Genomic DNA, 15,588 nt, shown 5'->3' with positions numbered 1-15,588 from the left:
GCGCCGGCGCGCGTGCGCGGCGGGGGTGGGAGCGCGGCCTCGGCAGCACGTGGGGAACGGGACAGGTACGGAACAGGGATCGGGATAAGGGATCGGGATAAAGGTATGGGATAAAGGAACGGGACGGGTATGGGGCTGGGAACGGGATAAAAGAATGGGATCGGGATAAAGGAACGGGACAGGGAACGGGGTTGGGCTAAAGGGACGGGATTGGGGCAGGGATCGGGATAAAGGAACGGGACAGGGAACGGGATAAAGGTATGGGATAAAGGAACGGGACAGGGAACGCAATTAAGGAACGGGATTGGGATTGGAGTAAAGGAAAGGGATCGGGGTAAAGGAACGGGATTGGGATAAAGGAACGGGGCAGGAATTAGGATAAACGATAGGGACAGGTACAGGACAGGGATTGCGATGAAGGCTAGGGAGAGCTGCGAGACAGGTACGGGGCAAGAATTGTGCTAAAGAATAGAGCCTGAGATACGGATTGGAATAGCTGTGGAGTAAGGACAGCTACGGGACAGGACGGGGTAGGGCTGGGGGCAGGTACGGGATAGGGATAGGGGCGGGACAGGGCAGCGCGGGGCCGGGCCGGGGGCAGTCCCTGTCCCTGTCCCGCCTGTGGCAGCAGCGGGTGTGTCCCGCTGACGGTGTTGCCGTGCAGAGCCCTGTCCGTGTCCGGTGTGTGTGTAACGGTGTGTGTCCGTTGTTGCCGTGCAGAGCCCTGTCCGTGTCCGGTGTGTAACGGGTGTGTGTCCGTTGTTGCCGTGCAGAGCCCTGTCCGGTGTGTGTGTAACGGGTGTGTGTCCGTTGTTGCTGTGCAGGGCCCTGTCCCTGTCCGTGTCCGGTGTGTAACGAGTGTGTGTCCGTTGTTGCCGTGCAGGGCCCTGTCCCTGTCCGTGTCCGGTGTGTGTGTAACGGGTGTGTGTCCGTTGTTGCCGTGCAGGGCCCTGTCCCTGTCCGGTGTGTAACGGTGTGTTTCCGTTGTTGCCGTGCAGGGCCCTGTCCGTGTCCGGTGTGTAACGGGTGTGTGTCCGTTGTTGCCGTGCAGAGCCCTGTCCGGTGTGTGTGTAACGGGTGTGTGTCCGTTGTTGCTGTGCAGGGCCCTGTCCCTGTCCGTGTCCGGTGTGTAACGAGTGTGTGTCCGTTGTTGCCGTGCAGGGCCCTGTCCCTGTCCGTGTCCGGTGTGTGTGTAACGGGTGTGTGTCCGTTGTTGCCGTGCAGGGCCCTGTCCCTGTCCGGTGTGTAACGGTGTGTTTCCGTTGTTGCCGTGCAGGGCCCTGTCCGTGTCCGGTGTGTAACGGGTGTGTGTCCGTTGTTGCCGTGCAGAGCCCTGTCCGTGTCCGGTGTGTGTGTAACGGTGTGTTTCCGTTGTTGCCGTGCAGGGCCCTGTCCGTGTCCGGTGTGTAACGGGTGTATTTCCGTTGTCGCCGTGCAGGGCCGGGCCCGCGGCGCCCCGGGCCGGGAGGGGATGCGAGCATGGCCATGGCCCAGGCCGGGGCCGCGGCCGCCGCCGCCACCGGGCTCCTGGTCTTCCTGCTCTACTCCGCCATCCACAGGGTCGAGGAGGGACACCTGGCCGTGTACTACAGGTACGGAGCCCCTCCTGGGCTGGCACCCATCCCTGGCACCCATCCCTGGCACCCATCCCTGCCCCTGGCACTGCTCTGTCCTCTGCTCCCCTCCGGTTTCCCCCTGTGTGGGCAGCCCTGGCTGCTCCTGCTCCCTTCACCCTCGGGTCTCTGAGCTGCTTCTCCTGCCTCTCATTCCCCCTTGTCACAAACTGATTGCAGAGCTCTGCGTCTGTCCTGCCTGCTGGCATCTGCTGATTTCCCCCTGTGCCAGCAAGAGCCGTCACCTTTGTCCCAAACTGTCACCCAGCAAGAGCCGTCACCTTTGTCCCAAACTGTCACCCGGCCAGAACTCTCAGTGTTGGTGCCTTGGAATGTTTTCCCTGCCCTTCCCACTCAGCACGCAAAAAATTTAGAAAGTAAAAATGTTCTTTATGGAATAAAGCACAATAAATTCTGTAAAGACCCTTTATCGGATTGCTTTATCTGTAAAGACCTAGAGACTGTGCCACTCAAGGAAAAAAATGAGTACAGAGGTTGCAGTTTTATTGTTAGCTTGTGTAGAACTGTTATTTTACTTAGACAAATTTCAATTTTGTGTAGTGAGGGGGAACTGAACAAAAGCAGCCAATTTAATGTGCACACCAACAGCATCCATAGAGGAGAAGAGGAAAAACTGAGGGCTAAAGGAAAGAGCACTCTGCAAAATGTGCAGCACTTGGGGGGACTGCACAGTTCCTGGGGAGGGGGTGACACCTCTGCCAGCTTTTGCTTCAAAGAATTAACCAGGACTGCTAAGAGACCCCAAATGTCCCCCAGTTCCCTTTAACCACAATCCTGCTGAGCATTAACACCCCAGGGCTTTTCTCTGGGCGAGGGGCTGTGCCAAAACCCAAACTGGCAGCATCACATCCACGGCTGGATTTTCCATGGTTACCAGAGAAATATTTAGAGGAGAAATCCACGTTCTTGCAGCTCTGTGCAGTGTTGCAGTGCTGGGAGGGTTTAGCAGTAGCTGCCTGCTCCAAGAGTTAAAGCTTCATGCAAAGTTGCAGCAGGCAGAGATCGGGTGCACTCAGCCCTTTGCTGGGGAATTGCTGGTGAATTCAGAGCACTGATGCAATTCTCTGTGACCCCTGGCAGTTTGAGCTGGCCCTCCAAGGCAGCCCTTGCTGTTTGCCCCCTTCCTGAGGCTGTTTTCCTCCCTCTCCTCAGGGGTGGAGCGTTGCTGACCAGCCCCAGCGGCCCTGGCTACCACATCATGCTCCCCTTCATCACCACCTTCAAATCCGTGCAGGTCAGTGCCCTCTCCCTCCCCTGGGGAGCCAGGACTTGTCCTCCTGGAAGCTCTCCCCACCCACCATGTGTGTGTGTGTGTGTGTGGCACTGCTGGGGCTGGCATGTCCTGCTCAGGGGGACAGTCCGTGTTTGTGGCTGTCACTGTTTCCTGGCATTCCAGAGCAGGGAAACAGGCACAGCTGCCTGTGCATCTCCCAAAAGGCAGGGGAGGAGAAGCTTTGCCTTCTGCCCACACCTGAAACCATCACCAGGGAGGCACAGGACACAATTTTGGCTCTGTGGTGCCACTGTGGGAGTGTGGGCCTCCCTGTGAGCCAGATTTGTGAATGCTGCTGTGTTTGTGTTTCAGACCACGCTGCAGACTGATGAAGTGAAGAATGTGCCTTGTGGGACAAGGTATGGCTTCCACTTGGATTTATGCACTCCCTGGGGTCATTTGCAGGGCTGGGACATTGGGATTTGGGAGTAAAAGCACCTGCCATAAAATTAATCCCAAATGTACACAGTGTAACAGTACAGGGGGGAACACTGGCTCTTGCTGGAGCTGCTATTCAGCTGCTGGGTGTTTGCATTTATTGTGATGTTATCTTGAATTTTTCTGGGCTTCTTCCCTCAGTTACTCTGACACCCTGTTACTTGTGCAATGAGGGATATTTGCATTTGTTGTGATGTTATCTTGAATTTTTCTGGTTACTCTGACACGCCATTGCTTGTGCAGTGAGGGATCTTTGCATTTATTGTGATGTTATCTTGAATTTTTCTGGGCTTCTCCCCTCAGTTATTCTGACACCCCATTGCTTGTGCTTTGCTGTGCCCTGGTTATTTCCACTCTGGGTCTTGTGGCTGATACAGGTGCTGGCCCCAGCAATGGGCAGAAGGAGACTGGGAGTGGGAATCTTCCTGATGGGAGGGAGTTCATTTCCAGATGAAATTCCTGCTGCATAATCAGGCTGATTCTTCTGTCAGCTGCTTGAGTTGTAACAAGCAGGAGGAGAGGGCTGGTTACAGATCCTGTTGGGTTACAGGTCTGAGTTGGGTCACAGATCCTGTTGTGTTGGTTCATCCACAAGTTAAAGTGATGACTCTTCAGGATTAAAAAAAAATACCAAAAACCATGGTTATTATCCTTATCTTATACATTCAGGGTCCTCAACAAAATTTCTGTTTAAAAAATTAAATCGGTGGTGGCTGGAATGGTGGCACACAGTGATCACATGGAAATTAAAAGGTGAATGTTAGTGGCACTCTTAGTAAAACAGAGTTAATTTTGATCAGGTTTAACCCATATTAACTTTTTTGGAGTTGTTCAGCATCAGACATTGCTGGGGCTTAAATATTACTATAAAGGTCTTGTGGTTTTAATTTTAGATCCTAAAGGAGTATCTGAAGGTTTTTCAGGAGTATCTGTAAATAATGTTAGTGTTCAGTGCTGCAGCTTTCACAGAATCACAAAATGGTTTGGGTGGGAAGGGACCTTAAAGCCCATCCAGTGCCACCCCTGCCATGGGCAGGGACACCTTCCACTGTCCCAGGCTGCTCCAAGCCTGGCCTTGGGCACTGCCAGGGATCCAGGGGCAGCCAGAGCTGTGCCAGGGCCTGCCCACCCTCACAACCAAGAATTTCTTCCATTTATCTCACCTAAATTTCCCTTCTGTCAGTCTGAACCCATTTCCCTTGCCCTGTCACTTCAGGGCCTTGTCTTTTTCCACCTTTTTTTGTGGTGAGGTAAACAAGATCAAAATGTCAAAGGTTGAGGCCAAAGCCAGCCTCAACCATTCTGTGCTTCTGTGATTTAGGAGCTGGAAATGAAGCTCCTGTTGAATTTCAGCGTTGTGGGGTTCAGTTGTGCAATGCAGGTGGTTGGGAAGGTGCAGGCAGTAAAAATGGGCTTTACAGCAGCAGACAGCTGGTGAAAGCAGCTCTCAGTTAATGATTGAATTCACCCTGACCAAAGGTCCCAGCAGCCCTGCCCTCTGCCCAGGTGGTGCTGCAGGAGCCTTTCAGTGGCTGCATTTGGGATCCAAAGTCTGTGGCTGCTCGGTGCCCAAGCTTTGCATCCACATTTCCATGGTAAAACATGAGCTTATAAATAACAACTGGAGCACACCTGCACTGCCACTGTCCCAGTTCAAAGTCTGCTACCAGAATAGAGCCCAAACAGTTTCAGGTTTTGTGTTTACATATCAAACTACCACATTTTAAGGGCTGGCTTTCTCTTTATGTTCCTGTTCCCTGTGTCCTTATCTATATCTGGAAGCTTCTGAGTGTGTGTGGGTGTCCCATCCCCAGTTTTTTGTCTTGTTTGTACCTGGCAGCATTCAGTGAACACATTAAATAGAGATTTTAAACCCTGAGTTGGATCCTGAATTGTGTGAGGATTTCCAGAGTCTTCCTGCTACCTGTGTCCCATCTCCTGTGGCATGACCAGCAGGACTGATAAAATGCCCTTATCCCCCAGCACACCACATAAACACTTCTGAATTATTGATAATAATGGAATAACAGTGGGTGATATCCCATTTACTGTCCCTCAGCAAGGTTGCTGTGGGAGGTGGTGGCAGTCAGGCAGCCCTCACAGCTCTGAGGTGCCATTTCAGACCCTTCCCTGCCAGGGAGGTGATGCAGACACTCTCCTTTTCTTTCTGACATCCCTTTAAAATCAAAATGCTGCATTTGCAGCAGATCAGGGCCATCCATCACCAGTGATTTTAGCTCATAGTTGTCCTGAAGCAGGTTTGGAGCAAGAACAGGCTGGGCTTGGGAGGCCTTTTCCAAAAGAACACAGACACAGGCAAGTTCAGGTTGTTTTTTATTTCCTGCAGATCTGGCTTTGAGCTGTCAGAGATCAAGATCTGCAGAATAAGAAAAGGAGTTTGTCATGGGGGATCTGTTTGAGTTAAAACATCACAGAGACAGAGTTTGGGAATGTGGGAGTTGCACTGCCAGGAATGAGCTGTCTCTAAACAGTTCCTGCTGAAGCTTCTGCTCTGTGATGTGCCTTTGTCCCAAGGACATCATGGCAGGAGTTTTCTGATTTAAAATGAGGCTCTCAAGAGACTTAGAGCTGTTGAAAGTTAAAGGTTTTTTTCTTCCTTGTAGAGTTTGTGCTTTTGTCTGGTGTTACAGGTACCCAGGGCTGGGCATGGCTTTCTGAAAGCCACAGCAGCAAGAGCAGAGGCTGGGGACAAGCCTGGCCTCTGATTCCCCCTTTCCTGCCATCCTTTTTGGGGGAGAGGATTGCCTGCAGGCTGCCTCTGCTGAGGTTCTTGTGGTGTTCCTGGAGAGCTCCAGTGGATTGAAGTCTGCCATGTGCTTTGTTCCTTCCTTTCTCCTGGGCCTTGCCAAGCTCCTGCTGGAGTTAGTGATTGTGAATTAAACTAAGAGCTTTTTCTGTTTGCCATGTGTTGCTGCCCAGAAGAGCTGAGGTGTGTCTGCATTTGGTGGCAGATGTCACCTGCTGTCCTTGCTGCCTTCCCCTCTGCTTTCCTGAGAGCTGCAGCCACGTTCCTGATCAGAAAAGTTTTCCTTTGGCTGGTTGAGTAGGAAATCAGAAATGGGAAAGAAAGTGCTTTGCAGGTTTGCTGGATTTATGCAGAGAGAAGTCTGGGATTGGCTGTTATCTCATTGCAAAATGCCCAGAATATTGTAAAATAGGGATAAAGATGCATTTGCTTTAAATCTGTTAGAAGAGGGAGGAAGATGCCTTTGCTTTAAGTCTGTTAACTGTTAAGAGAGGGATGAAGATGCCTTTGCTTTAAATCTGTTAAAATAGAGATAAAGATGCCTTTGCTTTAAATCTGTTGGCTGTTCGCAGCTGCAGTGTGGCTGATGAGTGTCTTTCCCTTGCAGTGGTGGTGTTATGATCTACATTGACCGAATAGAAGTTGTGAACAAGCTGGCCCCATATGCAGGTATTTGGTATTTCCAGCCTGGTTCCTGTGACTGTGTTCACTCATCCTGGGGCAGCTCTGGCTTGGTTTGCAGGACTTGCCTTTTCCATGCCAGCAGAACTTCCCTCTGTTTCCATTTGTTTTTACCCTTACAGCTCCTGGTCCTGTAGTGTTGGTCCCAGGTGCTTCCAGCTCAGCTCAGAGAAAATTGCAGAGCCAAAACCCTTGTAGGAGCCTCTTGCCCTTTCATTTCACCACCCCAAAGACACAGACAGCTTGTTTTGTTCAGCAGCACAGCTTAATGCAAAACTCCAGCATTGCTGAGGCGCTGGAGGGTGAATTCCTGGTGTAATTCATGGAGGGGTTTGGGCTGGAGGGGACCTTAAAGCTTAGCCCATCCCATCCCCTGCCATGGCAGGGACACCTTCCACTGTCCCAGGCTGCTCCAAACCCCATCCAGCCTGGCCTTGGGCACTGCCAGGGATCCAGGGGCAGCCACAGCTGCTCTGGGCACCCTGTGCCAGGGCCTGCCCACCCTCGCAGCCAAGAATTTCTTCCATTTATCTCACCTAAATTTCCCCTCTGTCAGTCTGAACCCATTCCCTGTGTCCTGTCCCTCCAGTTCCTGTTGCAGGGTCCCTCTCCAGCTCCTCTGTGTCCCTTCAGGCCCTGGAAGGAGCTCTGAGGTCTCCACACACCCTTCCCTTCTCCAGGCTGAGCATTCCCAGCTCTCCCAGACTGGATCCACAGGGAAGATGCTCCAGAGCCCTCAGCATCTCCATGGCCTCCTCTGGACCTGCTCCAACACTTCCAGTGTCCTCTCATGTGCTGGGGGAGCAGGCCAGAACTGTGCACAGGGTTCCAGGTGGGGCCTCAGCAGGAGCATGTCACCCTGGTTTTCTAGGATTTTCTAAGCCTTCTGATGTTGACATTCTTGTAGTGAACTTTCCCACGCACTTTCTGTAAACAACTCATTGTTTTTCATTCCTTTATGGAGGAGGAGAGAGTTGATGGACTGTTGGTTTGACCTGTGGCATTGCAGAGGTGTCACTGTCACCTTCCAATCCACTGTCACTCTTGTAAAACTATAAATAGTGGAGTCAGAGAATAAAACTTCCCTTTTTTCCCTTCACCTGAAAGCGGTGGTGTGCTTGTGTTCTTTCGTGTCGGTCAGCGACAGGAGCAGAGGGAGAGAATCCGCTCCCTTGACCATGCTCCTTTTGGTGCAGGATCTGCTTGGCTTCAATAATGGGAGTGATCCTTGTTTTCACTTTCCAGCAGTACCTGTGCATGCAGGTCCTGGTGAGACTTTGCTGTTCCATTTGTTTATGCAGATGGTAAAACAGGACCAGGCAGTACATCCTGCCATGGTGCTCCTTGAAGTTGTGTAATCCTAGCAGCACCTGACAGCAGGGCAGGGCAGCTGGGGCTTTGGCTACCCTGGAAAAGCCCTGTCCCAGTGCTGCACTGCTTCCCTGACACCCTGACAGGTGCCAGGGCTGAGCTCTGGTGTTCTCTCCTTTCCCCAGTGTACGACATCGTCAGGAATTACACCGCTGACTACGACAAGACCTTGATCTTCAACAAAATCCACCACGAGCTGAACCAGTTCTGCAGTGCCCACACCCTGCAGGAGGTGTACATTGAGCTCTTTGGTGAGTGCATCCTCTGGAATATTCCTGGAACATCTTCCAGCCAGCCCCTTGCACCACACTGGCCCTGTGCTGGAGTTGCAGTGTAGATCCAGCTCCTTTTACATCCATCTGCCTCTTCCCCTGTAACTCCAGTGACTCAGGTGTCTCTGTCTTTCCCCATCTGCATGTGGAAATTTGATTTGAGTCTTTTTCCACCTTTTTTTTCAGCAGAGCCACTCTGCTCTTGTGTGTGCAATGATGCCTGTGGCCTTCACTGTGACAGTGGATTTGTCTTGTTCTGCTTCTGCTTTTAATCCCCTGCTGAATTCTGTTGTTGAATTCACTTTTGTACTTTCACAGCTTCCTCCTGGCTGTCTCCAGCAAGTGAGGGCTGGAAGGTTTTTCACAGGGAGGTAGCAGTGCTTCAGGAATTAGCACAGGTCATTCTTTCCTTGGTGGACCTGTGCTCCAAACCCAAAGACAGAACAAGTTCTGTTCCTTCCTGAGTGGCTGAGCAGGGCAAAATTGCCTTATGGCAGATAAAAGGTTGTCAGAATTTTAGTATTAATGTACTCCCAAGTCCAGGTGCTGAGAAGGGATATACTTCTACCACAGGCTCTGGGCATTCTGTCTTGCTGAGATGCTGAAAGCCACTTGCACTTAGTTCAGATAACACAAATCCATCAACAGCTGAACTTTTCTAGTCACCAACATGTGAGTCTCCTTTTGGGAATGTTTTTCAGGGGGCACAGGAGGGGAAACAATGTACAGCATGTCTCAGGAAGCATCCTTATCCCACACTCTAGAGTTACTTGCTCTTCAGGGCCTGCTGGCTCTTTGCCACACAAGCTGTGGGGGAAAACATGATAAACCAACTGCTCTCTCTTTTGTCCTCCAAACACAGATCAGATAGATGAGAACCTGAAGCTGGCCCTGCAGAAAGACCTCAATGTCATGGCACCAGGTCTCACCATCCAGGTGGGTTGTGGCCTCTCAATAATGAGAGATTTTAAAAGGTGGAGAAAGACTTTTTGCCAAAGCCTGCAGTGACAGGACAAGGGACAGCAAGTTTTAAACTGAAAGATGGATGTTTTGTGCTAAGGGTGGTGAGGCCCTGGCACAGGGAGCCCAGAGAAGCTGCCCCTGGATCCCTGGAAGTGTCCAAAGCCAGCTTGGATGGGGCTTGGAGCCTCTGTCCCTGGTGGGAGGATGGGATGGGATGGGATGGGATGGGATGGGATGGGATGGGATGGGATGGGATGGATGGCAGGAAATGGAAATGTGGCACACCTCTGGGAGAGTGACCATGCTCAGCTGTGTTGCACAGGAGGATTAGGCACCACTGTCCACAGCACTGCAGCTGGTTTTGCAAAGAGATATCTTGGTTATTGATACTGCATCAAGGTGTTTCATTCAGAGTGTGCTCCCACAGGCCGTGCGTGTCACAAAACCCAAAATTCCAGAGGCCATCCGGAGGAACTTCGAGCTGATGTGAGTAACAGGGCATAAAATTGCATTAATTACTTCTGAGGGTCCTGCACAGGTACAGTGCTGTTGGAAAGCTCTGTCCTGGTGCTCAGGGAGTGAGAGGTGAGCTCCAGGCAGTGCACTTGTGCCTTTTGTTTTCCATTTCCATGCTGAAATCAGGGCTCAGGGGCTTGATGTCTTCCCTGTAAGCTCCCCTGCAGGATCCCTGGGATGCCTTTGGGCAGAAGGAGATGCTGTTAGGTCTCAACCTTTGGTTGAGCAGGCCCAGCTTCCAGCTCACATTGCCCTGTTCCTCATCCTGAAGGCCTCAGGCTGGACTTGCATCCAGATGTGGCCAGATGGAGAGGGGGATGGTCCCTCCCCTGGCCTGTGTGTGTGCTCATACAGCTGCAGACAGAGCCAGTCCCCGTGGCTGTGAGCAGGGAGCTGGCAGCTGGCTGGCCCCTTGTCCCCAGGGCCTCTCCTGGGATGCAGAGCTGCTCTGTCAGCAATTGGAGGGATGGGGCAGGCATTGACATGGTCAAAGAATCCAAATTTATTGCGAGGTACAACTACTTATATACTTATTCTAGAAAGACTAGTAATGTTTTACTACAGTGATTGTGTTAATAATCACGTAAACAAACTTATACATTTTAAACATCTCTTGCTTGCAGAAATCAATGTAATTTTCTTTTTCTGGTAAACCAGTCTGAAATGGAATCTTCTTGCAGTCTTGATTTAATTCTCAAAGTTCTGTTTGCTCTTGCCAAGGCATTTTGTTTATCACATCTCTTATGCTGATAAGGTCCAAAGTACTCCCAGTTTTGTGTACCCCAGTACTGCCCCTCATTCCCTTTCCCCAGGATAACACTTCTCCCCTTGCAGGGAGGCTGAGAAGACCAAGCTGCTGATTGCAGCCCAGAGGCAGAAGGTGGTGGAGAAGGAGGCAGAGACAGACAGGAAGAAAGCACTCATTGGTAATGTCACCAAGCACAGGCTCAGCCTCCATTCCTGCCCTCCCTGCTCAGCTGGGGCAGGACATTGTCTTCCTCACTGGCAGCTCCATGAGGGAGGCTCAGCCAGGCTGCACAAGCAGCTGTTGGAACATCTGGATGAAAATCCCACAGCAGCAGAGCAGGGAGCACCTCTGTCCTGCAGCAGGCATGGAGGGAATCACTCTGCTGGAAAAGCTGCTTGGGCTTGGAGCTCCATGTCCCTGTGCTTGTAAACAGGATCTGAGCTCTGCAGACACCAGAAAACACAACACAATTGTTTTCTTCCTGTAAAGAAAGGCAGAAAACTCTGCTGCTTGGAGCACAGCCTGGCACTGAGTGGGGAGGAGGGAGCAGGGATGTGTGGCAGAGCCTGCAGCCAGGTGCTGGGATCAGGCTGCTGGGGCTCAAGGCCTGAGGAGCAGATTTCCCAGCTGGGCCCTTTGTGATTGCAGAGGCAGAGAAGGCTGCTCAGGTGGCCAGGATCCACTACCAGCAGAAGATCATGGAGAAGGAAACGGAGAAGCGAATTTCTGAGATTGAAGGTGAGCACCCTGCTGGGGCTGTGGCAGGTGGAGGAGCCTCAGACCTGCAGAAGCCATTGAGGGTGCTGCAGGGTGCAGGGCTGTGCACTGGGATGGTTCCTGCCCCGTGCATGGAGCTCTCCAGGAGCTGCAGGGCAGGTACAAGGCCAGCCAGGCTGTCACAGGCACTCCTGGCTCAGCTGGTCCCCGTGGGATGAGGGCTCAGGTGCTCAGTGTGATATGGGGCCCTTCACTTCCTAATGCTTTCTTTCCTGCTGTGTCAGATGCTGCATTCCTGGCAAGGGAGAAGGCCAAAGCTGATGCTGAGTACTACACTGCTCGGAAGCTGGCTGACTCCAACAAGGTGAGCTCTGGGGAGCTGCTCACTCACTCTGGGCAGCACTGGGAGAACACTTGATCTGACAGCCCCACACCCTGTTGGGGTCTCTAGCTGGTCACAGTGACCCCAAGAAAAGTTGGAAAGTCTCTTTTCCCAGCCCAGAGCTTGATGAAAGAGTCAGGGCTCTTCATTTTTCGGTCTCAAGGTTGTTTATTGTATCTTATCTGTAAAATTCTTTCTCCTGTCCTGCTGAGTTCTGCTCAGCACAACAGTCCAGGCACTCTGCCTGCCCTCAGGGCGGTGTTACATCTTTATACTAAAAGCTACATATACAATGTTTACAATTACTTCCCAATACCTATCACCTATGTTAGACTGTGAGCTTCTACTCTAAACCAATCCAAAAGTGCCAACATCACAGCAGAAGATGGAGGCCAAGAAGAAGAAAGGCTGGACATACCCAGATCCCTCCATCTTGCCCCCTGAACCTCCATTCTAAAAACCCCAAAATCTACTTTTTCACCCCGTGATAAATTCAGTGTCATTCTACTTTATTTGTTATGGCTTGCAGATCTTCATCTAAGGTTGGGAACTTGCTCCGTGGGTGATAATCAAAACCACACAGGCATTTTTGGGTTCTGTGAGACCCCTGGCAGGGCTCTTGGCTGCTCAGGAGAGCCAGAGGGATGTCCTGGGTCCTGACAACACCCCATGAAGGGCTGTCTGACATGAAACCTAGCACCACAGGGCACAGCAAGTTGTCTCTTAGGGTCTCTGGTGTCTGTTTGTTGCAGCTGAAGCTGACCCCTGAGTACCTGGAGCTGATGAAGTACCAGGCCATCGCTGCCAACAGCAAGCTGTACTTCGGCGACCGCATCCCCGGCGTGTTCCTGGACTCCTGTGCCTTCCAGCAGGCCAGCCTGAGGACTGCCCAGCAAAGCAGCCTTCCTGCACAGGAAAGCCCAGAGAGCCCTGGAGAAAGCCCCCTGAGAGGCGAGGAGAGCAGTGGCTGAGGGGGCACGGGGAGCCAGCCCGGTGTAGCTCAGCACGAGGCCCTGTGCCTGGGGTGGATGCAGCCCCTGCCTGCCTGCCTGCACTTGTTGTGTCTATAGGTGGCAGCTGGGCTGATTTTCTTCTAGCAACAGATCACAAGGGCTCTGCCTCTTCTGTTTGTCCCCCTGTGAAATTGGTGCTTCCAAAGGAGGGATAATCCTGTACTAACATACCTATACTGGAATATTAAAGGACCGACAGCAGGAAAGCCTCCCGGGGTAGGTGCAGTTATTTAGCAGGAAGGAGTGGCTCTGAGTGCTGTGTTGCTGCACACTGGTCATTGCTCAGCACTCCTGGCTGAGTGAAGAGGAGGTTCCCCTTGTCCTGCTGCTGAAGCTTTGCTTGGTGAAGGTTTCTGCTGATGCTGTCTCGCTCTCCTCAAGGACTCCAGTGGAGTGGACTCTCCTTGGCCAGAGTGGTTTGCTGTGGAATAGGTTTGGGAGTAGGATCTGCACAGCCATGATATTCCTGCAGACAGCAGTGCTAGATAATGACTTGGAGGAAGCAACCTCTGAAGGGATTCTGTGACCCCTCTCTGCAAGCAAGAGAGCCTTGGGACTGACTGTGGTGCTCCCACTGGGTGGCTGAGTCTATTTGCCTCAGATTTTCAGGAGCACCTTGGAGCAGCTGGTTGGGAACAGAGCCTGGCAAGTGTTTGCTCAGATTCCAGCCTCCCTGTCATTCACCAGGGAAAGGGGGCTGAATTTCCACTGCTCTGCCATGCTGGCAAAGTGAAGGGGAAGAGGGGAGTGAAAGGACCCTGCTGTGCAGCAGATCAGATGTTTGACACTTCAGCTGCAAAGTAGGTGAGGCATCTCTGCTCCTTCATGCAAAATCCACTGCTCCAGGGAGTGGGACCTGCTTTGTATGTCCTTGAGCAGCCATGGCAAGGAGTGTGTCCCTGTCCTCTCATCCCTGGCCAGGCTTGCTGGCAGATGGATCTCCTGTCCTGATCTGTCTGTGATATATCCAACCCTGCTCCTGCCATGGCAGGGTGAGGGAGAGGTGCTTGGGGAGGGGGGAATCTGCTGGGACAAACCTGCTTTCTGCTTTCCCTCCTTCCTCCCCTGCTTGTGAGGGTGTGCTTGCTTTTAGGACCTGCTCCTCCTCATGCTCTGTGAGGATCTGGGATGCAACACCGGGGGAAGCAGCTGGGGAGAGCTGGAATGCCATCCTCCAGCTGGGAGCACCCAGCACTGCCTGCTGCATGTTCAGAGACCTGTGCTGTGCATCCCTCCTGCTGTCCTGTCCCCTCAGAGCAGCCATGCCACCCTTGGAGGGGCTGGTGACACTCTGGCCACTTGACCTGTTGGGATCTTCTGTCCCTGGCTCCATCTGCGGCCTCATGGTGAGGGATGTGTTTAACTGCTGCCTTGGAGAAACATTGAACCCAAAACAGCTTTGCCTGTGCTGGTGGTGTCCCCACAGGAGCAGTGCTGTGTCCCCACCCTGTGTGGCTGGGCTTCAGGGGTGGCAGAGTCCCCAGTGGCACATGGACAGTCTCCTGCTGTCCCTGCTCCTGCCCTGGCTGCCCTCCTCCATCTCTGGGTTGTGTTGGCCCTGCCCTTTCAGACATAACTGGGACTTCACAGCAGTTTTGGGTGGTCTTTCTTGTTCTCTGTCTGCCTGCAGACTCCCAAGGTTCAGCTGATGCTCTGCTGCAGGATCCCAGCTCCTCTTCCAGCCCAGCCATGGCAGGAGCAGGGCAGAGAGGGGGTGGCAGTGTGTCTCATAGTGTTTGAAATGTCTCCTGGAAGTGCTGCTTGGCTTGCAGGGTCCCTTTTTTTGCTGTGGGATGGCTTTGAGGAGGCAGTGTAGTCTCATCTGTGCCCTGGCACCTCCTCAGTGTTGCAGCAGGCCCTTGGCACAGAGCTCCCTTCACCCCAGCACTGCTTTGGTTGGATTTTGGGATGAGAGCTGGCTTTATAGGCTGGAAGCACTGCTGGAGGCAATGCTGGCAGGAGTGTGGTGTCCATGATTTCCTCCATGTGTTACTGGGGCTGGGCACTTTGGGCATCAGGAATGGCTGGGCAGAGTAGGTTCTGCCAGCCTGGAGGTGACAAGGGCAGAGGGGCACTGCTGGCAGCGATACCCAGGCAGTTCCCAGCTCTCCTGCAGTGATCAGAGCAGGATGTCCAGGGCAGGAGGAGCAGCTTCCCTTTGGATCCGAGCCTGGCTGTGCCTCCCTGAGCCGTGGCTTTGCCTTGAGTGGCTGTCACTGGCTCAGTGTCCCTCTGTGTGCATCTCCCACCTCCCCACATGGCCTGAGGGACCCCAGGGGATGCCCCCATGTCCCAGCTCCTGCAGCAGCATGTGTGATGCCCAGTGCCTTCTGCAGCAGCCTCCCCACCCTGCCCTGCTTCCCCAGCCCCAGCGTGTGTGTGCAGGAGGGGTGGCCACGGCTTTGTCACCCTGGTGTGGGCTGTGCTGCCCTCTGAGCCCCAGCTGTGAGCAGGGACGTGGCTGCAGCCAGGATTTGGGATGGAACTGGCTTTTCTCTCTGCTCCCATGGCCCGTGTGGGCCTGTGACTAAAGGGGTCTGTCCCTGGATGCACATCTCCCTGAGGAAACACGATACATCCGGTCAGGTTTACATTCACAGTTCAGTTCTTTTGATAAAGCAGAATAAAATTATTTTGTTACCATTTTTTTTTGGGATGGTTTTATGTGTCCTAGGGCTGGTGGCACACGAAGTGGGGGGACCCCTCTACCTGTGCCCCTGCAGCAGCACTGCATGGTGTGGATGTCCTCAGCTGCAGTGAGTGCCACCCTGGGAGCCTGTGCCCAAAGCCAGGACAGCCAGGATGGTGCTGAG

General features: G+C 52.8%; 1 protein-coding gene across 1 annotated transcript; it reads left to right on the top strand.

Annotated features, from left to right (window-relative positions):
- The first annotated feature begins 20 nt into the window (after window positions 1–20).
- ERLIN1 (ER lipid raft associated 1) lies at window positions 21–15,420 on the top strand. Its single transcript, XM_059476615.1, is given in 13 exon segments — window positions 21–65; window positions 1,439–1,592; window positions 2,787–2,868; window positions 3,220–3,266; window positions 6,720–6,781; window positions 8,290–8,415; window positions 9,299–9,372; window positions 9,827–9,885; window positions 10,750–10,841; window positions 11,312–11,401; window positions 11,665–11,744; window positions 12,515–12,658; window positions 12,660–15,420. Coding segments are annotated over 12 exon segments (1,020 nt in total). The 5' UTR covers window positions 21–65; window positions 1,439–1,479; the 3' UTR covers window positions 12,711–15,420.
- The last annotated feature ends 168 nt before the right edge of the window (window positions 15,421–15,588 follow it).

Source organism: Ammospiza nelsoni, chromosome 8, assembly GCF_027579445.1.
Source record: "Ammospiza nelsoni isolate bAmmNel1 chromosome 8, bAmmNel1.pri, whole genome shotgun sequence".
Lineage (NCBI taxonomy): Eukaryota > Metazoa > Chordata > Aves > Passeriformes > Passerellidae > Ammospiza > Ammospiza nelsoni.
Note: the sequence above shows the minus strand (reverse complement) of the source record. Positions and strands in the feature narration are given on the sequence as shown.